The 27,217-nt window shown below is 48.6% G+C and overlaps 2 protein-coding genes across 6 annotated transcripts; both read left to right on the top strand.

Annotated features, from left to right (window-relative positions):
* The first annotated feature begins 1,209 nt into the window (after positions 1-1,209).
* Positions 1,210-6,405, top strand: LOC116958760 (uncharacterized). 3 transcript variants are annotated; one of them, XM_076057459.1, is made up of 3 exons: positions 1,217-1,322; positions 1,611-1,673; positions 3,023-6,405. In XM_076057459.1, the coding sequence occupies exon 3, from the start codon at positions 3,051-3,053 to the stop codon at positions 4,191-4,193; it is 1,143 nt and encodes a 380-aa protein (XP_075913574.1). In that variant the 5' UTR covers positions 1,217-1,322; positions 1,611-1,673; positions 3,023-3,050; the 3' UTR covers positions 4,194-6,405. The 3 variants fall into 3 exon arrangements, with proteins under 3 accessions (XP_075913576.1, XP_075913574.1, XP_075913575.1); XM_076057460.1 differs by having other exon boundaries at positions 1,254-1,441; XM_076057461.1 differs by lacking the exon at positions 1,611-1,673 and having other exon boundaries at positions 1,210-1,322.
* Positions 6,406-14,580: 8,175 nt separating this feature from the next.
* On the top strand, positions 14,581-26,090 carry LOC142907743 (uncharacterized). Of its 3 annotated transcripts, XM_076057464.1 has the most exons (3): positions 14,621-14,696; positions 15,010-15,072; positions 16,553-26,090. In XM_076057464.1, exon 3 carries the CDS (start codon positions 16,581-16,583, stop codon positions 17,682-17,684), a length of 1,104 nt encoding a protein of 367 aa, XP_075913579.1. In that variant the 5' UTR covers positions 14,621-14,696; positions 15,010-15,072; positions 16,553-16,580; the 3' UTR covers positions 17,685-26,090. The 3 variants fall into 3 exon arrangements, with proteins under 3 accessions (XP_075913577.1, XP_075913579.1, XP_075913578.1); XM_076057462.1 differs by lacking the exon at positions 15,010-15,072 and having other exon boundaries at positions 14,581-14,696; XM_076057463.1 differs by lacking the exon at positions 14,621-14,696 and having other exon boundaries at positions 14,703-15,072.
* Positions 26,091-27,217: the final 1,127 nt, after the last annotated feature.

The raw sequence follows: 27,217 nt of genomic DNA, 5'->3' as shown, positions 1-27,217 counted from the left end.
AATGGGACGAAGGGGTGTATCTTCTTTGTGTATCTTTGGAAGGCCATATAATCTTGGTGGTCTGGCAGCAGAGGGTTTCAACGAGAACTGCTTGATCTCATCAATTAATGCTGTTAAATCAGAGATGATTTTGTTCGTTTTGGTGACCAGGCTGTTGGTGGGATCTCTTTTTATTTTTGTATAGCTGCCATCGTTGAGTAGTTCTTGAATTTTGTTGTTATATTCTGTTTTGTCCATGATGACAGTGGCATTGCCTTTGTCGGCTGAGAGGACGACAATATCATCCCTCTTTTTTAATTGAGATAATTCAAAACGTTCGTCTTTGCTGATGTTGCTGGGTGGCAACTTAGCGTTTTTGAGGGTTGCAGCGATTTCAGATCTTGCTACGTCTGCAGAGATGTGACTCAAGCCCTTGAGTGCAACGTCGACATGGGCAATGATATCATTAACCGGTAAGTGTCTCGGTGTGACAGCAAAGTTTAGACCTTTAGCTAAAACGGATTTCAGACCATCAGAAATGGAACTGTTACTGCGATTAATTACGACTTTGTTGACGTCTATCTTTTCGGTGTGTGGATCCGATTTTTTGCTGGAGAGGTGATTGAACCCCTAACCCTAATCCCTAACCCTAACCCCTAACCCTAATAACCCTAACCCCTAACCCCTAACCCTAACCCCTAACCCCTAACCCTAACCCCAACCCCTAACCCTAACCCTAACCCCTAACCCTAACCCTAAACCCTAACCCTAAACCCTAACCCTAACCCCTAACCCTCTAACCCTAACCCTAAACCCTAAACCCTAACCCCAAACCCTAACCCTAACCTTTCTAACCCTTCTAACCCTAACCCTTCTAACCCTAACCCTAACCCTTCTAACCCTAACCCTAACCCCTAAACCCTAACCCCTAACCCTAATAACCATAACCCTAACCCCTAACCCTAAACACTAACCCTAACCTAACCCTAAACCCTAATCCTAAACCCTAACCCCTAACTCTAACCCTAAACCCTAACCCTAAACCCTAACCCTAACCCCTAACCCCTACCCCTAAACCCTTACCCTAAACCCTAACCCTACCCTAACCTAACCCTAAACCCTAATGTATTCGTGAAAGCCGTCGCGAGTTTTTTGTGACAGTTTCGGCACCCACGCCCCATCCCTCCACGAACGCGCAAGTTCATTAACATAATTTATTTAAATCACGGAGCCAATCGTTGAGTGTTATAATACCCGATAGTGACGTCATGTCACCTCCTGCTGCCGCGTGACGTCGCGACGTAACAGGAAGTTGCCGCTCCGACCGCACACTGATATCCGAGGTGGGAAATTCTCATCGCGGTTGTGGTGGTTGTGGTTGTTGTAGTTTACCGAGGTAGAGCCTCGCTCTCTCTCGTAGGGATGCCAATTGTGGAGCAGCGTGCATGGAAGCGATGTCCAGGTTGGAAGTTTACAACGTGGGGCCTATCCACGCGGGGCCTTGCCTCCTGTCCTCGCCTGATCGCGTTTGCTTCAATTATCTCGCTTAAGTTTAATTTGTCTTCACACGGCTCGCCACTTTGTAACTTTGTTTTACTTATAATATTCACACAGTTTTTATTTTTTACCAGGCCCAGCCCGCTTGAGCTGCTATAACGCTCTTGTTTTCAGAAGCGACCTGCACACAACACAAGGTGAGGCTTAAATATTATAATTGGTTATTTACCCTTTTATCTGGCAACAAAACTGACACCTTTTTTACAAGGAGTCATTTTCACATTGACCACAATAACTGCGATCGGAACGCAGAGATAAAAGGGTAAAAACAATTATATTTTGTTACTGGCAAATGAGGTTTCCAATGGTGTAAATGCTAACCCCGACCTCTCATACTCTGATGGTGCATTGTCTTTGAGTTGTGCGCCTTTTGGCGTCTTCTGGTCCAACACCATGTGAGACGAGGCTCTAAAGAAAGCTGTCTCGGGTGTGGACCAATGAATTTCAAGGACAGTGCATACATTATCAGAGTTTTTTTTGTTTGCGTTCCGACCGCAGGTATTGTGGTCAATGTAAACGTGACTCCTTGTAAAAAAGGTGTCAGTTTGTTGCCAGATAAAAGGGTAAAAAAACAATTATGAAGGTGAGGCTTGTCAACAGCGTGGCGGTGTTCACTCTAGACGCCTGGTGGTTTTCACTCTAGACGCCTGGTGGTGTTCACTCTAGACACCTAGTGGTGTTCACTCTAGACGCGTGGCGGTGTTCACTCTCTACATGTGGAGGGGAAACCGGGGGATCCGGAGGAAAATCCACACGACCACGGGAAGAGAGAGAGAGACACGCAGCCTCGGCTATGTTGATTGATCCTCAATGAATTACTTGGTGGAGTGAGGAAGCATTAATACTGAGCGGATGAAGGTGGCCAGGCATGGGTCTGGACACACCACCACGTGTTTACCATGCCAGTGTGTGACAGTGTAAAATTTGTGTTTGCAGTAAAGTCTATTAACTCTGTTGAACGCGGAGGTTATATCAAAACAGTAGTTTCTCCTTGTTTTCCTCTGGAACGCTTTGTAAGCATGGAAACAGTCAGGAAGTTAACACAGCACACACATGCAGCTAAAGTCAGATCTGTTCATCCCAGCATTCAAGGACATCTGTGCCTGGCTTCACACCTCTAAGTTGCTATTGAACATTAATTTCTGCATAACACAAATAGTATTATGTTCAACACCCTTTGCTCTGTCAGCTGAATTTAGCTTTCATAAATATTCCTTTTGTAGCCAGACAGCCGAAATGTGTGCTCAGAGTTTTGGGTTAACATTCATTTTGAAGATACAAGGGCTTCCAGGCAAGTTTGTAACCATTCGCCCTCTCATTGCGTGCAATAACAGCCCGTGTGATGAATTTGGGAAACTTTTTCACTATATTATGAACTTATGAATAAGTATAGACGTGTAAGTCACGTGTTACTGTATATATGCATTCCTCTGTGCATCGATACTGACGTGTAGATGGTGTGGATGTTCTTTTTTTTTGTCTGCAGCTGTCACTTCCTCTGCAGAGTTGGTCTGATGGCACTAAGGCACTCGGCGCAGCTCGGTACAAAAAGGCAACAATGCGACTGGCGTGCATACAGCACGGATCGTCCTGGACATTTGACACAGCACCAGAGAACTCACACGGGAGATAAACTCTTAAAGTGCAGTGTGTGTGGGAAGGCGTTTGCACGTTCATCTGCTCTTGTAATACACCAGAGAACACACACGGGAGAGAAACCCTTCAACTGCAGTGTGTGTGGGAAGGCGTTTGCACAGTCATCTGCTCTTGGAGCACACCAGAGAACACACACGGGAGAGAAACCCTTCCAGTGCAGTGTGTGTGGGAAGGCGTTTGCACGTTCATCTAATCTTGTAACACACCATATAACACACACAGGGGAGAAACCATTCAAGTGCAGTGTGTGTGGGAAGGCGTTTGCACATTCATCTACTCTTGTTGAACACCAGAGAACACACACGGGAGAGAAACCCTTCAAGTGCAGTGTGTGTGGGAAGGCATTTGGACTTTCATTTAATCTTGTAACACACCAGAGAACACACACAGGGGAGAAACCCTTCAAGTGCAGTGTGTGTGGGAAGGCGTTTGCACATTCATCTCCTCTTGTAATACACCAGAGAACACACACGGGAGAGAAACCCTTCAAGTGCAGTGTGTGTGGGAAGGTGTTTTCACAGTCAAATTCTCTTAAAACACACCACAGGACACACACGGGAGAGAAACCCTTCAAGTGCAGTGTGTGTGGGAAGGCGTTTGCACAGTCAACGCATCTTCCAAAACACCAGAGAACACACAAGCATCAGGAGATCCACAAGGAGTGGAGTCTGAAATCAGCATGTGAAAGTCAAAGTACCGCAATGAGCCCATCCCTCGTGAAACAAGAACCGGAAGAAAATCCCAGCTTGGACACTTTTAAAGGTATCATGGTGAAATATGAAGAGGTGATGGTGAAGAGCGAAGAAGTGAAGGTTAAATGTGAAGATGAAGATTCATCTCCAAAATGGGACCTTCGCATCGATGGAGGCAATGTGAAGCAGGAGGAGAATTCTGACTGTGAGGCAGAGCGAGGCAACTCCCAGCAGTTTGTGGAAGTGGAGGTGTGGGTGGACTTCCTCCGAGAGAATACAAAGTCAAATGGAGACCTGGTAGATGTGTAAGCCAGAGACGATGTCGCTCCAATAGATGCACCTTTGTCACAGGCCTTTAAAATAAAGTGAAGTTGAACACTCAATTCCTAGGTTCAACCTGCAGGGTAAGAGCGGCCAGTCTTTGTGGACCTGTGGGTTGGGTAGATCTCTAACCAAGAGCGAGAGCCAGTAAGCTCCCAATCATTCACTATGTTAAAATAATTGAATTTATATGGTGCTTGCTTCATCGCCTCGGCAATTAGGAGTTTTGTATCGTATCTCATCTCAAACAATTAAAGAGCACCCCCAAGTAGCAGCTGCCCCTGTGTGGCACAAGGTGGTGGCTGTTGTATATTTAGGCCATTTTCCAAAATTGATATGAAGAATTCTGCTAAAATATTTTTTTTTATTTAATAATCAAATGGGGGTGTAGTATGAGGCAAAAAAATTGTAACAACCACCCTCACCCCTCACAGCAGCTGCCTTCCACAAGTCACACCACGCAAGGAAGTAGCCTTAAAAAGTAATTTTTAAAAACCCAGGTGCATTTTGACTGCAGGTATTGTGGTTAATGCAGACACGAATCCTCGTAAAAAGGTTTCAGTTTTGTTGCCAGAAAAAAGGGGAAAACCCTATTAGAATCTGAATAATTACATAAATTAGCATAATTTCGGAGACAAATTTGATTTAAAGCTTTCGTGACTGCAGTAATTCATATTCTTAGTTCTTTCGGTAAAGTCACGTTGAAGGGAAACAATAAAATAATAATATATATATGAATTTCGGATACTTTAAATTTACACTTAATTTTTTGTTAACTTTTTAATAAATTTGCAAGACCCGATATATACAACATGGCCCTGCACTGGCCTGCATGTGGACAAGAGCCTGTCAGTAGGGGGCGATGGTTGATGTGGCATCTCAGTTGTGTTTGTAGGTTATGTTTAGAATTAGCTCAATTTTGACAGACGCCAGCATGCAATGGCCTCGTTTTGAATGGCGCAATAGTATGTTGTACATACACTGTTAAACAGATGGTGCGGTTTTTTTTAAATTGCTTCCTGGTGCAGTATATTGCAGTGCAGTAACTAGTTGTAGTTTGTGTAAAACATTCCTTTGTTTCGTGGAGAGATCGATAAATGAAAGATGTCGTGTCTGCTGATCTGCTTCATAGCAAAGAGGTAATTTTAAGAGCACATTTGAAATTCATTTTTGGTCCAGATTTGTATTCGGTTACAAGGCAGAGCACATCTAGATACATTCTCCATAACAACACTAATAATTTTGCATAACGTCTTATATGTTGGCGAACTCGGACAAGAAATGGTCCTTGACGATTTACGTCTGGATGTTCACAACCATGGGTTGAAGCAAGCCTGACCGCCTGCGGCGCCCCTCACAACCATTTTTGACCTTGGGCCAGGAAAGTCACGAAAAAAGTTTCGCGAACGACGCATTCACGCAAGTGTAGTGGAGTAAAAGATACGCATGGGTAAATTGGCCACATACAGTACATACAGACATACAAGCAGTGTGGGTCACATAAGGTCGAGAAGGTGGTGGAGTCACGGGTGGCGTAAACAAACCGAAGTAATTAAAGGAGTCATGGCACGAGGGCTGTGATTGGTCGAGAGGCTGTTAGCGTTAAGTGGCGGCGTCGCAAAGTCTGGACCGTTGGACAGGTGCGAGCTGGCGGGAAAATGCCAGCGAGCCACGTGGCAATTAATTAAGGCTGATTGGAAAGGGGATAAAACGCTAGGCGATTTCAACGGGGAGTTGAGTTGTTGTTGGGCAGTTGTTGGCGAGAGGTGGAGAGATGCAAAGAGGAGAGCCGGCAAATGTTAGGGAAGAATAGATTGAGAGCCGAACCCAAAGGACAGTAAATAGCGATAGGGAGAGTTAGCGTGAGCAGAGAGGTAGTTACGGGGGAGATAGGTACAGGGAGAGTTATGGATAGAGTCACTCTGTGTGCGGAGATAGATAGAGTCACTGTGTGTGCGGAGATAGAGTCACTGTGTGTGAATAGACAGACAAGTCACTGTGTGTGCGGAGATAGATAAAGTCACTGCGTGTGAAGAGATGGATGAGACACTGTGTGTGAGGAGATAGAGAACCACTGTGTGTGGGAGGAGTATGCGCGGACGGTGCTGAGGGGAATCGGTGTGTCCGAGTTGGCGGAGCGCGGAGAGGAGAAATTATAATGTGTGCGGAACGATGGAAATAAAAGTGACGGTGGAAGAAAGGCGGTTGTCGTCCGAGTAAATTCATGGCACTACACAAGCACCCGATGTTCCGTTTTGAAGTTTTAAAATAAAACAACTTTGAATTATATTATTTTTTTTATTTGATAATTGTATTTCTTCATTAAAAGCTTATATCATTTTACTTCTCGAAGAAGTAATTGAAAACGACAATTTGTGTGAATTTTCTCTCGTCAAGTAGATGGCCTTGCCAGGGATTCGGTTCGATGCGGACTTTCACCTGTTTGAGATCGCGGGATCGAGATGAGGCGACACAGAGCTGGCTGTGCGAGAAGACCGGCGTCTGCAAATCGATTCCAAAGTGATTCCGCGTCTGTCCCTGCGCCTCCGTCATTAATGCAGGGGGCGCGTAGGTTTGCAGCGCCCCCTGCATGAAAATGACGGAAAGTGCAGTGTTTGTCACAGATGAAGTTGTGCGCTTCAAACTACCTTCGTCTTACAGAAATCAATTTCGCGTGAGCCCACCGCATTAAAACAATGCTCAGCTGAGCGGGGCGAGCCACGGGGGGGGGGGGGGCAACTTATCTCTGTCACGTGCCGTAGCTCATGTGACTTCTGCCGCGACAATGTCTGGATTTTTTCGCCTGAGGATGACCGCTTGTGTTGCGAGTGAAACGTCGCGATTTATTATTTTATTTTTTCTGCCTACATGACTACCGAAAGAACCAAAGAGTTTGAAAGACGTCTTGTCTGCTGATCTTGTTCATATCTGTGTTCATCGATATCCCACATTGCATACACGTACACACCACACAATAAAATATATAGAAAATAGAACAACTTCCGGGAATGGGCAAAGATCGAGGAATATCTTTCAATGGAGCGAGTTAAGTTTGTTCGATTCAACATCTCTCTGTCTGTCGTAGACAGTGCTGTGGGGGGAGGGCCAATTCCGATTGGCCTCTCCCCTCATGGCTTCTGTGACCACCACCGTGGCCAAATGGAGGCTCTGGACGGGTGCGAGGGGCTGCTAACCCTTCAATAAATTACCACTAAACCACGGCTAAAATATCTAACTAATAAGCTTATGCCGGAGGCTCCGGGGAGACGGGCGTGTATGACGTCTCCTGGCCAAACCCCATCTGGTGGAGCGAGGAGATTGAATCTTTACCCTCGGGGCTCCTCCAGAAACAACGACAAGCCACTACGGATGGTCACGTGGAATGTTCGAATGCTCACTGCGGAGGAGAGGCTGCCACTCCTCTGTCGGGAACTAAACCGGTACCGCCCGGATCTCTGTGGCATTCAGGAGGTCCGGTAGACCGGCTCTGGCTCCTGTCACCATGAGGGGTGGACAGTCCTCTACTCAGGGCAGGAGACTGCCAAACAACAGGGTGTGGCTCTTCTTCTGAACAAAAGAATGAAGGAGACGTGTGAGCGTGGCGGTGAGGTGTGGGAAGCTGTAAACGTGGTTACTTATGCCCCCACCGAAGACGAACATCCGTAGAGGGATTCAGGGAAGGCCGATGAGTCAGATGCTTTCTATGACCTGTCACAGGTGCTGGCTAAAGTGGCCCCTCGGGATAGAGTCATCTTGTTGGGTAACTTCACTGCTCGAGTTGGTCATGATGCTGGCACCTGGTCTGAAGTGATTGGAATGCATGGGCCAGATCAACTCAATAACAACGGTAGGAGGCTGCTAGCTTTTTGTGCAGCTCATGGGGTTGTAATTACCAACACGCTGTTCCGGCATCGGCGCACCCACACAACATCATGGATGCATGCCGGGTCCAAGCAAGAACATCTGCTGGACTACATAGTGACGGACCAGCGGATGCAAGCCCATGTCCTTGACACCAGGACCTCCCGTGGAGCTGATCTGCCCTCTGGCCATCGACTTGTCATCTGTAAGATGCGCCTGCCATTCTTGCACTCCAGTGGTGAGTGTACACCCAGGACCCCATTCTAACCTAAGGTGGCCTGGTCTCAGCTGATGGAAGTTGCAAGAATTTCATCATCGCTTGCCACTGGTGTTGGCATCGTCCCCCACTCCTGATGTCGAGGGTAAATGGGCGAGGTTTAGGACTGTTCCTCGTGCAGCTGCAATGGCTGCTTTGGGAAACGCGGTCCAGACCTCCCCAGAGACCCTGGCTGACAGAGGAGGTGTTCAGGATGGTTAAGAAAAAGCGACAAGCCCACTCTCATGGGCTACAAGATCCCACGTCAGAGAATGAGGAGGCTTACCGCTGCCTTTGCTCGGAGGTTTGGAGACCCATGAGGCGCTGCAAGGATGGGTGGTCGTCGCGGGTTGCTGAGGAGATGGAGTCTGCCTCAATGGCCCGTGATCACAAATCTCTATTTAACTCCAAAAAAGTAACCTGCAGCGCCACACCTATTACCATCATTAGGAGAAAGAATGGTGATCCAATCTCCGACCCCCAGGAACAGGTTTCCAGATTTGCTCAGCATTTCTGTGAGGTACTGGGAGAGGGTGAATCCCTCAGCATGGAAAACATCATGGGACAAAGTGGGGATGACCCTGCTGAGGCTGCAGTGCCTCAAATATTGGAGGAGGAAGTCACCCTCTGTGAGTGGCTGGCTGAGGCGCCATCCGTTGAAGAAGTACTGAAGGTGATCCAGAATCTGAGACCAGGAAAGGCACCGGGCAGAGATGAACTCCCATGCGAAATGCTGAGGGAGGGTGGCGGGTTCCGCAGGATTGGAGGGATGCCCTGTTGGTCCCCCTCTTTAAGAAGGGGGACCGCAGAGACTGTAACAACTACAAGGGCATCTCACTCTTCAGTGTGCCGGGAAAAGTCCTGGCAAGGACTATTCAACCTCGCCTTTCTAGGCACGCTGAGGAGAGGCTTGCGGAGCCCCAATGCGGTTTCAGGAAAGGGCGATCCTGCACAGATGCCATATTTTCTGTCTGTCTGCTACAGCAGAGGTGTAGGGAATTCCAACAAGACCTACATCTTTGCTTCATTGACCTGGTCAAAGCCTATTATACCATCATTACGCCTGGCCTCTGGGTTCTTCTCGCTTTCGGAGTCTCTGACCCTCTGCTCAGGATCATTAAGGACCTTCATGATGGTGAGCGGGCCCGTGTAAAACTACGTGGCCGGGAGTCAGAGCCATTCCCTGTACACCTTGGGGTGCGACAGGGATGTCCTCTGGCTCCCACATTATTTAACATCTATTTTTACCACGTAGTTCATGAAGCCTTCAATAGCTGTACCGGGGGAATTTCCATTTGGTACAGATATAATGGGAGGCTGATCGATGCCCGGGTGCGGTCAAGGGATGGCTCCCTATTAGTCAACCACATTATGTATGCCGATGATTTGGTAATTGCTGCTCATTCAGAGGAGGAGTTGGAGGTGCTGCTGCCGAAACTGGAGCATGCCACGCAGAGGTGGGGCCTTACCATCAGCCCCACCAAAACTAAGCACCTGCCTGGGTATTTTGTACCATTGGACACTCCACCCCCACAACTCCCAATCGGTGATGGGGCAGTTGTGGAGAGAGTGGAGAGTTTCCCTACCTGGGCAGTGTGCTCATGACCGGCTCCAGTTTAACAGCAGAGGTCTCACTCCGAATCAGTCGAGCGGCATTATCTTTTCATCGGTTGCGTAACGCTGTGTGGAAGCTGCCTGGTCTGTTGCTCCGCACGAAGCTTGAGGTCTTCTCGGTCACGGTCATTCCTTTCACTATGCTTGCGAAACGTGGACCCCCCTAATGGAGCATCTTCACCGGTCGTAAACATTTAGTCTGGCCGGCCTACGATCCATCCTGGGTTTAACCGGGCTGGATTGTGTGAGGAGCTCACAAATCATTTAAAGATCTGGGCAGGCAAGGCAGCGTTGGCTGGGTCATGTAGCCCGCATGCCCAGCCACCGCATGCCTAAACAGCTTTTGTTCAACAAGATAGAGGGGGCTAAACGGGCGTGGCACGGGCTAGAGAGATGGGGTGATGTGGTACAGGAGGACGTGGAGCTGAGTGGACTTGCCGATGACTGGTACCAGCGGTGTCAAGATCGGCCTCAGTGGAGGAGGCTCGTGAAGGACGCTGCTACTGGCCAGTTGGAGGCAGTCGCCCTCCAACAACAAGGGAGGGCGGAGGAGCGGCGCTCACAACAACGAACGGAGTGCCGGGTGGCTAAAGCACAGCAAGTTGGCACAGTAGGAGGCACAGGTGGTGCATCAGACAGTCATCTCAGTCAGTTGACCAATGGCACCTGGGTCTGCCCTGTGACCTGCCAGCGGGCGTTCGACACTTCACGTGGCCTCAAGGTGCACATGGCCTGGCACAAGCGTCTTGGTGACATCACCGCCACTTAGTGGTGAATGGCGGTTGTTGTTATCAGCGTCTCTCCAACCGTAGTCAACGACTGTCAGTAGCAGCACGCGCCCGTTCAACTCCCACGACTACACGCCACTCAAACTTGTGTGGTGCCACCGCAGCGGACCCGAAGAGTAGCCGGACCCCCCCAGGCAGGATTCCATAGCGGCCCCCCCCAAAATGGGGCATAGAGCTTTACAAGCTGGCCGTGATGAAGCATATACGACACGGGGGGGAGGGGGGGTCCCCAAGGCAGACCCCCTGCGGACAGCGTAAACGGTGGGGCGGGGGAGGGGGAAATCCCTGCGGGCGCCCCGGGTGTGTATTCGGCCGAGCGGGCATCCAGATAACCGGGTGTGTATTCGGCCGAGCGGGCATCCAGGTTAACCAGTGAGTCAGCGATAAGGAATGCCGCTGCAAGGACAATGGAAGGGGGGGAGAGGGGGAGGGGAGGTGACGTAGTGCCCCCCCCCACCTCCGTAACGCCCAGAGCGCTCAAAAATGGCCGCAAAAAGCGTTCGATTGGACGCGCAGGATGACGTCATGTCACCAGGGGATTAAGGGATTTTGCGAAGATAGGAGAGAGAGAGCCAAAATAGATCAGAGTTCTTCTTTTGGAGTCGTGTGAAGACCAGCTGCCCTCAACGTCCGTGTCCTGAATAAACTAGTCTTGAATACCTCCAAAACCAAGGTGCTATGCTTCTCATCAGAACTAAAGCAGGAAGTTATTCTAGATTTGAGGCTTTCGTGACTGCAAGGATCCATACTCTTTTGGTTCTATTCGGTAAAGTTACGTAGGTAAAAAATAAACAAAAATCACGACGTTTCGGCCATAACACAAGTAGCCTTCATCAGGTGAAGGGACCAACCTGAGTGGGTAAACAGAAAAAAACGCCTTGACAAAGGAATTCGCATAAAATGTAAAGCTGTGCAAGCTCGCAAATAGCATAAAAAATACATTAGCACCATCGTGAGAGTTTTTGTTCACGAGGCAATTCAGATTTACAAACACAGACACTATTTCAACCGAGAAGATGCCTTCAAATTAAGCAACCATTGGAAAGATGTTCAAAATCGAACCAAACGTTAGAGGAATTTTTAATGGTACAGTATGTTCATTCAATTAGTGGCATTCCAAACTCTAACGGTGGTGCTAATGTATTTTTTATGCTATTTGCGAGCTTGCACACCTTTACATTTTATGCTAATTCCTTTGTCAAGGCGTTTTTTTCTGTTTACCCACTCAGCTTAAAGGAGGCGACCTGTACTTGACTTTTCTCACTCCAACGCTGTCCTCTGGACAGGTTGGTCCCTTCACCTGATGAAGGCCACTTGTGTTGTGGTAGACACGTCGTGATTTTGTTGATTTTTTAGCCTACATGACTTTACCGAATAGAACCAAAAGAGTACAGGAAGTTATTTTTCACCAATTACATTCCTTAAATAATTATCAAGTAGAGCAAGTCAAGATCTATAAGTATCTTGGGGTCATCCTGGATTCAAAACTGAATTTTGAAGATCACATTGATTATATTGGTAAAAAGACAAAAATTAAAATTGGTTTTCTGTATCGACACAAGCACTGCTTCCCCCAATGTTCCGTTTAGAATTGATAAAAGCTACCATACTGCCTCTACTTGACTACTGTGAAATCGTGTATAAAACAGCCCCAAGTACTATACTGAAGAAGCTTGATTCCATCTATCACTCGGCCTTAAGATTTACATTGAACTGCCCATATAGGACTCACCACTGTGATCTCTACATTGGGTCAAACTTAACATCTCTTAATGTTCGACGGCTTGTGCACCAGATCTTATTTATTAACGATGTACTTACAAAAAAAAAACGCAGACTACCTGCAGGATCTCCTCTCTGTTTCAAAGAACAAATTTGACCTCAGGTCTTCGTTCATTTACCAGCTTCACATTCCTTATTGCCATACAAAAACTGGAGGAAGGGCCTTTGCTATTGATGCCCCCAGGGTCTGGAATGCTATTGCCAATAAACTGAAACTTGAATCACTACAAATGAGATCTTCTCTCAGAACTGCTTGAGGAGCTGTACACCCCTAGCTGCCACTGCGATTCATTGGCGTAAAATAAAATCAAATGTTTCGCTCCGGATGACGCTGCAAAGTATTATCTGTATTTTGATTTAGCGTGCTGATCTTAAAGGTGCATTGAAAATTTTGATACTCTGACTGATGCTTCTGTTGTTGTGGAGTAACTCATGCAGCCCGCTATGGCTCTAGGATTTGGTGTTACATGTTTTTTACGTAGTTTATTGTAAAAATTCGGTCACAGTCCCTGTGATCACTGTTACGTTGCAATTATGGCGTTATTTTTTAGTTATTTCGAAAACGTTTTTTGGTTTGGACATGTTTGTTTTGTTGTAGTACGGAGTTAGACTGACGGCCTTAATCTAAGTTTTCTTGTGGTTGTTGTTGTTTGACTTGCATCCCACTGGGATTTTTTGCACACAGCGTTGGTGTACGGTGCTTTTTTCAGGAATATTTTGCTGTTTTTATTCATGGAATTTTTTATTTGCACAAAGTCGCATAGTCACTTTAAGATGTTTTTCTTGTTCGTGTTTTTATTTTTTTGGTTGTTGTGGTTGCACCCGATTCAAGAGCTGCATGGCTCAAAGGGCTATACCAAAATAAATCAACTGAAACTAAATAAACTGAAACTGACGTTTGTTGGGCGCAGCTGCTAACGATTTATCTGGGCAAAAGTCTTCGAGGCGAGCATCTTCCCCAACCCCCATCGTGCAGCTGTGAGGTGAGTGAGCATACGGGGGGCCGATTTAGCCCAGTTCGCCGTCAGCCCTAGCGTGGGGTCATCGCACTTTGCAAGGGTGAAGTGATAAGAGGTTAGGCGCTGTCTGGAGGGGCTAGCTGGGGGGGGGGGGACCACAAACAAGGGTTCGCTATTCGCGCCGGAAATAAAAACCTCGGTGCCAGATTGTTGGTTGACGCGTGGTGTGAAGAGTGGCAAGAGCGGTGGGACAGCGGTTAGCGCACTGCTGTGTGTGGGTGACTCCAATCAGTGTGTGTACGGAGCGCGCATATACACAAATAAATAAATAAATAGATGAACGTTCTCCCGCGCCGCGAGCGTATTGCGCAGAGATTAATTAATTGATTCCGATCGCAGCCGGCCGGCTTGACACGACGGCTTAGTAGATTAATTAATTAATTCCAAACAGCTGCGAGCGGCGATTTAAACCAAATTACGTAATACGCGCGGTTAGGACGCCTGAGTGGGGAGGGGGGCATCAGCCCCCACACTTGCTCCCAACACACAAAGACAAAGATCCCCCGTACAGCCTTAACAGACTGTAGGGGCAAGTGCTGTTAGCGAGCACCTATTAAGGGTGGGACGACACACGAGGGGGTGGGTGGCCAGCACCACGCCCGGCCGCCTTTGTCTCCCTGGTGGCGATGTTCACACACCGCACCGGGTACTCGTTTGAGGCTGAGTCGACGTAGGGGAGGCTCAGGATCGGTTCAGAAAATCGTCACTGGCGGTGTTGGCCACGAGCGGGAATGGAACTCGGCTGGTCGGGTGCGGAGCGCAGCGCTCACACGTCACTGCCGCTCCCCTCTGTCAACAAACTTGCACTCTGACCCCGCTCTCTGACGTCACCGCTCAGCGTGACCTCATCGGCGTCAAACGCAAGGGGTAGATGTGCCTGGCTAGTGACGTCATGTCACCACGGTATTTGGGCAAAGCTACGACCGGTGACTGGCGGCTCATTAACATAATGTATTCGTGAAAGCCGTCGCGAGTTTTTTTGTGACAGTTTCGGCACCCACGCCCCATCCCTCCACGAATGCGCAAGGTTCATTGACATAATTTATTTTAATCACGGAGCCAATCGTTGAGTGTTATAGTACCCGATAGTGACGTCATGTCACCTCCTGCTGCCGCGTGACGTCGCCACGTAACAGAAAGTTGCTGCTCCGACCGCGCACTGAAATCCGAGGTGAGAAATTCTCATCGCGGTTGTGGTGGTGGTCGTGGTAGTGGTTGTTGTGGTGGTTGTGGTTGTTGTAGTTTACCGAGGTAGAGCCTCGCTCTCTCTCGTAGGGATGTCAATTGAGTAGCAGCGTGCATGGAAGCGATGTCCAGGTTGGAAGTTTACAACGTGGGGCCTATCCACGCGGGGCCTTGCCTCCTGCTCTCGCCTGATCGCGTTTGCTTCAATTATCTCGCTTAAATTTAATTTGTCTTCACACGGCTCGCCACTTTGTAACTTTGTTTTACTTAAAATATTCACAGTTTTTATTTTTTACCAGGCCCAGCCCGCTTGAGCTGCTATAACACTCTTGTTTTCAGAAGCGATCTGCACACAACACAAGGTGAGGCTATTTACCCTTTTATCTGGCAACAAAACTGACACCTTTTTTACAAGGAGTCATGTTTACATTGACCACAATAACTGCGATCGGAACGCAGAGATAAAAGGGTAAAAAAACAATTATATTTTGTTACTGGCAAATGAGGTTTCCAATGGTGGTGTAAATGCTAACCCCGATGTCTCATACTCTGATGGTGCATTGTCTTCTGGTCCAACACCATGTGAGAGGCTCTAAAGAAAGCTGTCTCGGGTGTCGACCAATCCATTTCAAGGACAGTGCATACATTATCAGAGTTGTCTCGTGTGTGGACCAATCAAATTCAAGGACAGTGCATATTATTATCAGATTTGTCTTTTTTGTTTGCATTTTGACTGCTTGTGTTGTGGTTATTGCAAACATGATGCCTTGAATAAAGGTGTCAGTTTTTGTGCCAGTTAAAAGGGTAAAACCTATTCCTATTATCAGGGTTGTTTTTTGTTTGCGTTCCGACCGCAGGTATTGTGGTCAATGTAAACGTGACTCCTTGTAAAAAAGGTGTCAGTTTTGTTGCCAGATAAAAGGGTAAAAAAACAATTATGAAGGTGAGGCTTGTCAACAGCGTGGCGGTGTTCACTCTAGACGCCTGGTGGTTTTCACTCTAGACGCCTGGTGGTGTTCACTCTAGACGCCTGGCGGTGTTCACTCTATACGCGTGGCGGTGTTCACTCTCTACATGTGGAGGGGAAACCGGGGGATCCGGAGGAAAATCCACGCGACCACGGGAAGAGAGAGACACGCAGCCTCGGCTGTGTTGATTGATCCTCAATAAATTACTTGGTGGAGTGAGGAAGCATTAATACTGAGCAGATGAAGGTGGCCAGGCATGGGTCTGGACACACCACCACGTGTTTACCATGCCAGTGTGTGACAGTGTAAAATTTGTGTTTGCAGTAAAGTCTATTAACTCTGTTGAACACGGAGGTTATATCAAAACAGTAGTTTCTTTTTGTTTTCCTCTGGAACGCTTTGTAAGCATGGAAACAGTCAGGAAGTTAACACAGCACACACATGCAGCTAAAGTCAGATCTGTTCATCCCAGCATTCAAGGACATCTGTGCCTGGCTTCACACCTCTAAGTTGCTATTGAACATTAATTTCTGCATAACACAAATAGTATTATGTTCAACATCCTTTGCTCTGTCAGCTGAATTTAGCTTTCATAAATATTCCTTTTGTAGCCAGACAGCCCAAATTGTGTGCTCGGAGTTTTGGGTTAACATTCATTTTGAAGATACAAGGGCTTCCAGGCATGTTTGTGACCATTCACCCTCTCATTGCGTGCCATAACAGCCCGTGTGATGCATTTGGGAAACTTTTTAACTATATTATGAATTTATGAATAAGTATAGACGTGTAAATCACGTGTTACTGTATATATGCATTCCTCTGTGCATCGATACTGACGTGTAGATGGTGTGGATGTTCTTTTTTTTGTCTGCAGCTGTCACTTCCTCTGCAGAATTGGTCTGATGGCACTAAGACACTCGGCGCAGCTCCGTACAAAAAGGCAACAATGCGACTGGCGTGCATACAGCACGGACAGTCCTGGACATTTGACACAGCACCAGAGAACTCACACGGGAGATAAGCTCTTAAAGTGCAGTGTGTGTGGGAAGGCGTTTGCACGTTCATCTGCTCTTGTAATACACCAGAGAACACACACGGGAGAGAAACCCTTCAACTGCAGTGTGTGTGGGAAGGCGTTTGCACAGTCATCTGCTCTTGGAGCACACCAGAGAACACACACGGGAGAGAAACCCTTCAAGTGCAGTGTGTGTGGGAAGGCGTTTGCACGTTCATCTAATCTTGTAACACACCATATAACACACACAGGGGAGAAACCCTTCAAGTGCAGTGTGTGTGGGAAGGCGTTTGCACATTCATCTACTCTTGTAGAACACCAGAGAACACACACGGGAGAGAAACCCTTCAAGTGCAGTGTGTGTGGGAAGGCGTTTGGACTTTCATTTGATCTTGTAACACACCAGAGAACACACACAGGGGAGAAACCCTTCAAGTGCAGTGTGTGTGGGAAGGCGTTTGCATATTCATCTCCTCTTGTAATACACCAGCGAACACACACGGGAGAGAAACCCTTCAAGTGCAATGTGTGTGGGAAGATGTTTTCACAGTCAAATTCTCTTAAAACACACCAGAGGACACACACGGGAGAGAAACCCTTCAAGTGCAGTGTGTGTGGGAAGGCGTTTGCACAGTCAACGCATCTTCCAAAACACCAGAGAACACACAAGCATCAGGAGATCCACAAGGAGTGGAGTCTGAAATCAGCATGTGAAAGTCAAAGTGCCGCAATGAGCCCATCCCTCATGAAACAAGAACCGGAAGAAAATCCCAGCTTGGACACTTTTAAAGGTATCATGGTGAAATATGAAGAGGTGATGGTGAAGAGCGAAGAAGTGAAGGTAAAATGTGAAGATGAAGATTCATCTCCAAAATGGGACCTTCGCATCGATGGAGGCAATGTGAAGCAGGAGGAGAATTCTGACTGTGAGGCAGAGCGAGGCAACTCCCAGCAGTTTGTGGAAGTGGAGGTGTGGGTGGACTTCCTCTGAGACAATACAAAGTCAAAAGGAGACCCGGTAGATGTGTAAGCCAGAGACGATGTCGCTCCAATAGATGCACCTTTGTCACAGGCCTTTATTTAAAATAACGTGAAGTTGAACACTCAATTCCTAGGTTCAACCTGCAGGGTAAGAGCGGCCAGTCTTTGTGGACCTGTGGGTTGGGTAGATCTCTAACCAGGAGCGAGAGCCAATAAGCTCTCAATCATTCACTATGTTATAATAATTGAATTTATATGGTGCTTGCTTCATCGCCTCGGCAATTAGGAGTTTTGTATCGTATCTCGTCTCAAACACTTAAAGAGCACCCCCAAATAGCAGCTGCCCCTGTGTGGCACAAGGTGGTGGCTGTTGTATATTTAGGCCTTTTTCCAAGATTGATATGAAGATTTCTGCTAAAATATTTTTTATTTAATAATCAATTGGGGGTGTAGTATGAGGCAAAAAAATTGTAACAACCACCCTCACCCCTCACAGCAGCTGCCTTCCACAAGTCACACCACGCAAGGAAGTAGCCTTAAAAGGTAATAAAAAAAAACCCAGGTGCATTTTGACTGCAGGTATTGTGGTTAATGCAGACATGAATCCTAGTAAAAAGGTTTCAGTTTTGTTGCCAGAAAAAAGGGGAAAACCCTCTTATAATCTGAATGATTACATAAATTGGCATAATTTCGGATACTTTAAATTTACATTTAATTTTTAGTTAACTTTTTAATAAATTTGCAAGACCTGATATATACAACATGGCCCTGCACTGGCCTGCATGTGGACAAGAGCCTGTCAGTAGGGGGCGATGGTTGATGTGGCATCTCAGTTGTGTTGTTTGTAGGTAATGTTTAGAATTAGCCAAATTTTGACTGAGACGCCAGCATGCAATGGCCTCGTTTTGAATGGCGCAATAGTATGTTGTACATACACTGTTAAACAGATGGTGCGGTTTTTTTTAAATAGCTTCTTGTTAATGTGATGTAACCTGGTGCAGTATATTGCAGTGCAGTAACTAGTTGTAGTTTGTGTAAAACATTCCTTTGTTTCGTGGAGAGATCGATAAATGAAAGATGTCGTGTCTGCTGATCTGCTTCATAGCAAAGAGGTAATTTTAAGAGCACATTTGAAATTCATTTTTGGTCCAGATTTGTATTCGGTTACAAGGCAGAGCACATCTAGTAGATACATTCTCCATAACAACACTAATAATTTTGCATGACGTCTTATATGTTGGCGATCTCGGACAAGAAATGGTCCTTTACGATTTACGTCTGGATGTTCACAACCATGGGTTGAAGCAAGCCTGACCGCCTGCGGCGCCCCTCACAACCATTTTTGGCCTTGGGCCAGGAAAGTCACGAAAAAAGTTTCACGAACGACGCATCCACGCAAGTGTAGTGGAGTAAAAGATACGCATGGGTAAATTGGCCACATACAGTACATACAGACATACAAGCAGTGTGGGTCACATAAGGTCGATCAGGTGGTGGAGTCACGGGTGGCGTAAACAAACCGAAGTAATTAAAGGAGTCATGGCACGAGGGCTGTGATTGGTCGAGAGGCTGTTAGCGTTAAGTGGCGGCGTCGCGAAGTCTGGACCAATGGACAGGTGCGAGCTGGCGGGAAAATGCCAGCGAGCCACGTGGCAATTAAGGCTGATTGGAAAGGGGATAAAACGCTAGGTGATTTGAACGGGGAGTTGAGTTGTTGTTGGGCAGTTGTTGGCGAGAGGTGGAGAGATGCGAAGAGGAGAGCCGGCAAATGTTAGGGAAGAATAGATTGAGAGCCGAACCCAAAGGACAGTAAATAGCGATAGGGAGAGTTAGCGTGAGCAGGGAGGTAGTTACGGGGGAGATAGGTACAGGGAGAGTTATGGATAGAGTCACTGTGTGCGGAGATAGATAGGGTCACTGTGTGTGCGGAGATAGATAAAGTCACTGCGTGTGAAGAGATAGATGAGACACTGTGTGTGAGGAGATAGAGAGAGAGCCACTATGTGTGGGAGGAGTATGCGCGGACGGTGCTGAGGGGAATCGGTGTGTCCGAGTTGGCGGAGCGCGGAGAGGAGAAATTATAGTGTGCGGAACGATGGAAATAAAAGTGATGGTGGAAGAAAGGCGGTTGTCATCCAAGTAAATTCACGGCACTACAATTGGTGTCAGAAAATGTACGGAACACGCCACGATGTCAAAGAAAGCGGCAAAGAAAACAAATGTGCCAGTGGACTCGGGTGGCGACAGCGACAACGACAATGTGCAGCCCGGCCAGATGGCCAGCAGTACTCCGGACTGGGACAGCGGTTCGGTGGTGCTGAAGGCCCGGGATCGCCAGAGGATTCGCGAGTCATCATGACCCAGTGGGAGGCCAGGATGGAGAAGTTGTCGGAGGAGTTCCGGAACTTCTTGACGGAGAACCACATTCAACTACCCGTACCGGGACTACCGCCGGAGGTTGCCGCTCAGCCGGAGCGGTTGGAAGATTCTGATGACGAAGACGACCAGTCGGCGGGACCGCTATGACGGCTACACGTACAACGATTTGTGGCCAAAGTGGGAGATTGGACGGCGTTCATACGAAGATTCCATGCGGCTTACGAGTCCCTGAATTGGACGGAGAGTGCCGCGTTACAAGCACTGCTGACGGCATTGGATGATGACTTCTTTGCGACTTTTAACGGACTCCCTGCCGCTGTCAGAAAAACATTGAATGATGCTATTGCGGCAGTGAGGAAAGTCTACGAGCCACGGTTGGTCGCCAAACGTCGATTTCAACAGAGGAAAGGGAGGCCACGGAGTCCCCCCTGGCATTCCGCAGCGCCTTGCTGGCCCTCGCCCAGGTTGCGTACCCAGCGATGGACGAGGAGGGCTGGGACTCCCTGCTGCAAGAGAAGATGCTACAGCTGGCGAAGGAGCTGAAAGTCGTCTTGTCGCTCCCGGACAAGGATGATGACGACGACGTGTCGTCGTTGCTGATCGCCAAGAACATACAAGTCAACCTTGACATACGAGACGAACCAGCGGCGGCGGTGGCGCAGCCGTCGCTGACGACCCCTGCCAGGGCCGCGAGCACGGTGGCGGCGGCGGTGGTGGACGAGACGCTGCCAATGGCAGTGGCGACCGGGGTGTCGACCGGAGAACGACGGTGTCGTCCTGGGGTATTTGGAGACGGCGTGCATCGGACATGCTACGAGTGCGGGCGGAGGAGTCATCTCGCCCGCGACTGCTGGAGACGGAGAGGTGGTCCTCCATGGGTGCCGAACAACTACAGCGGGCGGTTCCCCCAAGACCAAGGATCCCGGGTGAGTCGAGATGCATTCAATACAGGGCCGCCCTATCCACATCACTCATCCGCGTCATCTCACCCGTATTCATCGGGTTCGGATAGTACGCATGGCCGGGATACGTGGGGCGCATTGGTACATCGTGTGTTGGGGGCCGCGCCGGGATCGTCGGATGTGATGGCATGCATTCAAGGTGTTATGGTATGGGTTATTGTAGATACCAGGGCGTCGGCGACTCTCATTTCGTTGCAAACTTTTCGGTCGCTGCCAACGTCGCCTGGATCGTTGGGGCCAGTGGAAGGGCCATGCGTAGCGGCAAACGGGGGTAGTTTGGGCATTATGGGCTGCGTGGTTGCGACAATTCAAATTGGTGAGGTGATTGTGACGGGAAGTGTTTTGGTTTCAACGGCCTTGGCGGTACCGTGTTTGCTGGGCATGAATTTCTTGCAAAAGATGCAAATTAAGATTTCAGTGGAAAAAGGTTGTTTGGAATTACCGTCGGGGAGATGTATGAAATTTTTGGGGACGCCTTCGAAATTTGCGTTGGCGAACGCTGTGGTGCAGGCCATGGTGAGCCGCACCATGCGCGTCCTGCCTGCATCGCAAATATTGGTACCGCTACGGTTAAAGAAGGAATTGCCTTGGGATGAGCTGCAGGAGGGAGTGCTGTTGACACCCTCAAATGCTGTATCGAGAATGCCCACCATGGTAGGAGCTTTGACCATAATACCAACATATTGCGATCCTTTCATTCAAATTGTAAATGCGGAGCACGAAGAGGTTGTTATTCAAGGGGGCACTACGTTGGCGCACGCAACGGGTGTGCTGGGTCCAGAAACAAAAACATGTTTTGCTACGGGACAGGATGAAATGTTGTCAGGGGAGGAGGACGATCCGGAATGGTTAAGGGATCTTTACAAAGAAAACCCAGAGTTTCGATTTAAATCTTTCGTGACTGCAAGGATTCATCTTCTTTGGTTCTTTCGGTAAAGTCACGTAGAATGAGAATAGAATAATAAATTGATCAAATAAAATAACACAAACCCAGAGTTATCGCCTGTGCAACGGTCGAGTTTGCATGCGTTGCTAGTGGAATTTAAGGATGTGTTTAGTTCAGGGAAATACGACGTGGGTCGAACGACGTTGCAGCATCGTATTGACACGGGAAATGCACCCCCGATCAGGTTAAATTCGCATCGTGTAGGTCCTCTTGAGAAAGAATGTATTCGGCGATCTGTTGATGAAATGCTATAGCAAGATATTATCGCCCCATCGTCCAGCCCGTGGGGAGCCCCTATTGTCCTCGTTAAAAAACGTGACGGAACCATGCGATTTTGTGTTGACTATCGGAAAGTGAATAAAGTTTCGGTGGCGGAAGCGTACCCACTTCCACGAATTGATGATTCGTTGGACGCCCTGTCCAGCGCCAGAATCTTTTCGACCCTCGATCTGTTGTCGGGCTTTTGGCAATTGCCCCTGGATAAGGAGTCAAGACCTAAAACGGCATTTCGGACACCACAAGGATTGTATCAATTTAACGTGCTCCCGATGGGACTCCACTCCGCGCCGGCGACCTTCCAGCGATTAATGGAACTCGTGTTGTCGCGCCTGCAGTGGGAGTCATGCTTGATATATCTAAATGATGTGATTGTTTTCAGTAGGAATTTCGATGAACATTTGCAACGACTGCGCGCCGTTTTTGGCAGAGTGCGGCGCGCCGGATTGAAATTTAAACCACAGAAGAGCCAATTGTTAAGAACATCGGTGAAGTATTTGGGGCACGTCGTTAGCGCATCAGGAGTGGCCACTGATGCGGAGAAGATGAGTTGTGTGCGAACATGGCCAGTGCCGAAAACAGCAGGGGAAGAGCGTAGCTTTGTGGGCTTTGCGTCGTATTATCGGCGGTTCGTTAAGGATTTTGCCACGATTGCTCGACCATTGCATACGCTGACCGGGAAAGGTGTGAAGTTGCAATGGGGGATGGCAGAACAAAAATCGTTCGAAGCGTTGCGGGCCGCACTGGGCGACGCACCGCCGTTGGGATACCCGGATTTTACAAAGCGATTTATACTTGACACGGATGGATGCCTGTGATCCGAGCATAGGCGCGGTTTTGTCACAAATGGTTGATGGCGTCGAGAGAGTGGTGGCATATGGCAGCCGGGTGTTATCGCCGGCGGAGCAAAAATACTGTGTGACGCGTAGGGAATTGTTGGCGATTGTCCATTTTGTTCACCAGTACCGACCGTATCTGTACGGCAGGGAATTTTTGATCCGCACTGATCACGCGGCACTACAGTACTCGCTGCGCGTGGATCAGCCGTCGGGGCAAATGGCTCGCTGGCTTGAGACCCTCCAGGAGTACTCTTTCACGATCCAGCATAGGAAAGGAATGCGCCATGTAAATGCGGATGCTTTGTCGAGGTTGCCGCGACCGGCTGAGACGTGTCGGTGCGCAGAGGGCTCGCTGCATTGCGGCACGCCGCTGCAGGAGGTTCCGCAAACGGTCGCTGCAGCGGGTCCGGGGGTACCAGGGATAATCCCTGGAGCAGAAATTGGTTTGTTGGGGTTGTCATTGAAGCAGTGGAAGCTACTGCAGGTAGAAGATTCCTCGCTGACCAGGATGAGGCTGCATGCCTCTCGTTCAAGGGGATCGGAGGATCGCCCATTTTTGATGTTGACGGAGGGGTTGCTTGTTCGCTGGGATGTGGAAGCACAAAAATTGTGTATTGTTGTCCCGAGGGTGTTGCGGGGGAAACTGATTAACGAGATACATGATAAATCGATGCATCTGGGGGAGAAGAAGACCGCGTTGACAGTGGGGAGTGAATTTTACTGGCCGGGAATGTTTAACGATGTGAAACAGCATGTAAAAGCGTGCCAGGAATGTGCACGGAGGAAAGCGCCGGCACGGCCATATCATGTCCCATTGTCATCGATTCAAGTTTCGAGAGTGAACGAAATTGTGGCACTAGATATTTTGGGTCCGTTCCCCGTCACCCCCCGAGGGCACAGATATTTGCTCGTCGGGGTGCAATACTTAACTCGTTGGCCGATGGCATGGCCGCTAGTAGACCAGTCAGCGACGTCGATCGCTGAGGCTTTCTTGAAAGGATATGTATTAGATAAGGGGGCCCCGGAACAATTGCTTACTGACCAAGGCAGAAATCTTTCATCTAAATTGATTAAAGACGTGTGTGACTCGCTGGGGACCAAAAAGATCCGGACGTCCCCATACCACCCACAGACTGACGGGATGGTCGAGCAGCTGCATAGGACGCTGACGTCCATGCTTTGTCACCAAGTAAACACCGCTCAAGATGATTGTGACCTGCATGTTGCAGCGACGCTGGCCGCGTATAGATTGGCCCCGCATGCCTCAACGGGGTACTCGCCATTTTTTCTGATGTATGGAAGGGAACCGGAAGCGCCGGCTATTGTTAAATTGGGGATTCGGAAACGGGAGAAATCTACGACGGTGCCTGCTCCAATGGAGGTGGCTTTAGACCGTCTGAGGGAAGCCCGGGAGGCTGCATTGAAAAATACAGCACGACAACAAGCCGTTAACGAAAGATGGTACGGCAGGCAGCGGCCACGAGAGCCGTGGAGTGTTGGAGATAAAGCCTGGTTGCACTGCCCCATGGTGCCGGTGGGAACGTCCCCGAAGTTTCACCGCCCATGGCAGGGGCCCGTAGATATTGTGGAGGTTTTACGGGATCAGAGTGTGAATAAAATTCGGTCGTCGGTCATGGTTTGTTCACCCGTCGCGCCTGAAGAAATTTGTGTTGCCATATGACGCGTCATCCCCCATCCGAGAGCGGCCTGTATTGGATGTGTCCGACGAACCTGTGGGGAGGTCACAAGTGCGCGTGTCCCAGAGATCTGCCCCCCGTGTGCCTGCAGGATCGCCCTTTTTGGGCAGGGTTGCTGACCGGACGCCGATTGAACGGCCACAGATCCGGACCAATGGCCGTCCCTACCGTGAACGACGGACAGTCCCGCCAGCGGAGTGTCGCTGGGACAGGGATGGGTGCAGGGTGGAGCCCAGGAGCACCCCTCGTTGGCGAGACGAGCGAGGCCCTCCGTTACCGCAGGGTATCCCGTGCAGGGGAGATTGGCCAGCAGCGGGAACCCGTTCCAGGAGGAATACAATACGTTGACTTTGGGGGGGTTTGGGAATTCTGTATAAAGGTGTTGTGTGCGTGTCGTTGTGTGGTGCATGTTGGGTGGTTATACAAAATGGTTATGTGTTGTGAATGCGTTCTGTATATATGTTATCATCGTTCCGTCCGCTTCACTCCACTACTCCAATTCGAGTATATCGTAGCCGGGGACGGCTAGGTTCTTTCATCACGGGGGGGGGGGGGGGGGGGGGGGGGGGTGATGTAGTGGAGTAAAAGATGCGCATGGGTAAATTGGCCACATACAGTACATACAGACATACAAGCAGTGTGGGTCACATAAGGTCGATCAGGTGGTGGAGTCACGGGTGTCGTAAACAAACCGAAGTAATTAAAGGAGTCATGGCACGAGGGCTGTGATTGGTCGAGAGGCTGTTAGCGTTAAGTGGTGGCGTCGCGAAGTCTGAACCGTTGGACAGGTGCAAGCTGGCGGGAAAATGCCAGCGAGCCACGTGGCAATTAATTAAGGCTGATTGGAAAGGGGATAAAACGCTAGGTGATTTGAACGGGGAGTTGAGTTGTTGTTGGGCAGTTGTTGGCGAGAGGTGGAGAGATGCGAAGAGGAGAGCCGGCAAATGTTAGGGAAGAATAGATTGAGAGCCGAACCCAAAGGACAGTAAATAGCGATAGGGAGAGTTAGCGTGAGCAGAGAGGTAGTTACGGGGGAGATAGGTACAGGGAGAGTTATGGATAGAGTCACTGTGTGTGCGGAGATAGTCACTGTGTGTGAATATACAGACAAGTCACTGTGTGTGTGGAGATAGATAAAGTCATTGCGTGTGAAGAGATAGATGATACACTGTGTGAAGAGAGAGAGAACCACTGTGTGTGGGAGGAGTATGCGCGGACGGTGCTGAGGGGAATCGGTGTGTCCGAGTTGGCGGAGCGCAGAGAGGAGAAATTATAGTGTGTGCGGAACGATGGAAATAAAAGTGACGGTGGAAGAAAGGCGGTTGTCGTCCGAGTAAATTCACGACACTACACAAGCACCCGATGTTCCGTTTTGAAGTTTTAAAATAAAACAACTTTGAATTGTATTATTTTTTTAATTTGATAATTGTATTTCTTCATTAAAAGCTTATATCATTTTACTTCTTGAAGAAGCAATTGAAAACGACAATTTGTGTGAATTTTCTCTCATCAAGTAGATGGCCTTGCCAGGGATTCTGTTCGATGCGGACTTTCACCTGTTTGATATCGCGGGATCGAGATGAGGCGACACAGAGCTGGCTGTGCGAGAAGACCGGCGTCTGCAAATCGATTCCAAAGTGATCGAGCGTCTGTCCCTGCGCCTCCGTCGTTAATGCAGGGGGCGCGTAGGTTTGCAGCGCCCCCTGCATGAAAATGACGGAAAGTGCAGTGTTTGTCACATATGAAGTTGTGCGCTTCAAAGTACCTTCGTCTTACAGAAATCAATTTCGCGTGAGCCCACCGCATTAAAAAATGCTCAGCTGAGCGGGGCGAGCCACGGGGGGGGGCAACTTATCTCTGTCACGTGCCGTAGCTCATGTGACTTCTGCCGCGACAATGTCTGGATTTTTTCGCCTGAGGATGACCGCTTGTGTTGCGAGTGAAACGTCGCGATTTATTATTTTATTTTTTCCGCCTACGTGACTTTACCGAAAGAACCAAAGAGTTTGAAAGACGTCTTGTCTGCTGATCTTGTTCATATCTGTGTTCATCGATATCCCACATTGCATACACGTACACACCACACACAATCAAATATATAGAAAATAGAACAACTTCCGGGAATGGGAAAAGATCGAGGAATATCTTTCAATGGAGCGAGTTAAGTTTGTTCAATTCAACATCTCTCTGTCCGTCGTAGACAGTGCTTTGGGGGGAGGGCCAATTCCAATTGGCCTCTCCCCTCATGGCTTCTGTGACCACCACCGTGGCCAAATGGAGGCTCTGGACGTGTGCGAGGGGCTGCTAACCCTTCAATAAATTACCACTAAACCACGGCTAAAATATCTAACTAATAAGCTTATTCATAATAAAGGTTTTTGGGTTAGATCGCGTTTATTTATAAATGTGTCGTAACCCTCCACCACCCGACACGGCCAATCAGC

Source organism: Petromyzon marinus, chromosome 82 (assembly GCF_048934315.1).
Source record: "Petromyzon marinus isolate PM22_M1 ecotype Great Lakes invasive population chromosome 82, UKy_Petmar_22M1.pri1.0, whole genome shotgun sequence".
Classification (NCBI taxonomy): domain Eukaryota; kingdom Metazoa; phylum Chordata; class Hyperoartia; order Petromyzontiformes; family Petromyzontidae; genus Petromyzon; species Petromyzon marinus.
Note: the sequence above shows the minus strand (reverse complement) of the source record. Positions and strands in the feature narration are given on the sequence as shown.

Coding starts and splice junctions, on each gene's coding strand:
- LOC142907743 (XM_076057462.1), top strand. CDS start 16,581: ATGGCACTAAGACACTCGGCGCAGCTCCGTACAAAAAGGCAACAATGC.
- LOC116958760 (XM_076057461.1), top strand. CDS start 3,051: ATGGCACTAAGGCACTCGGCGCAGCTCGGTACAAAAAGGCAACAATGC.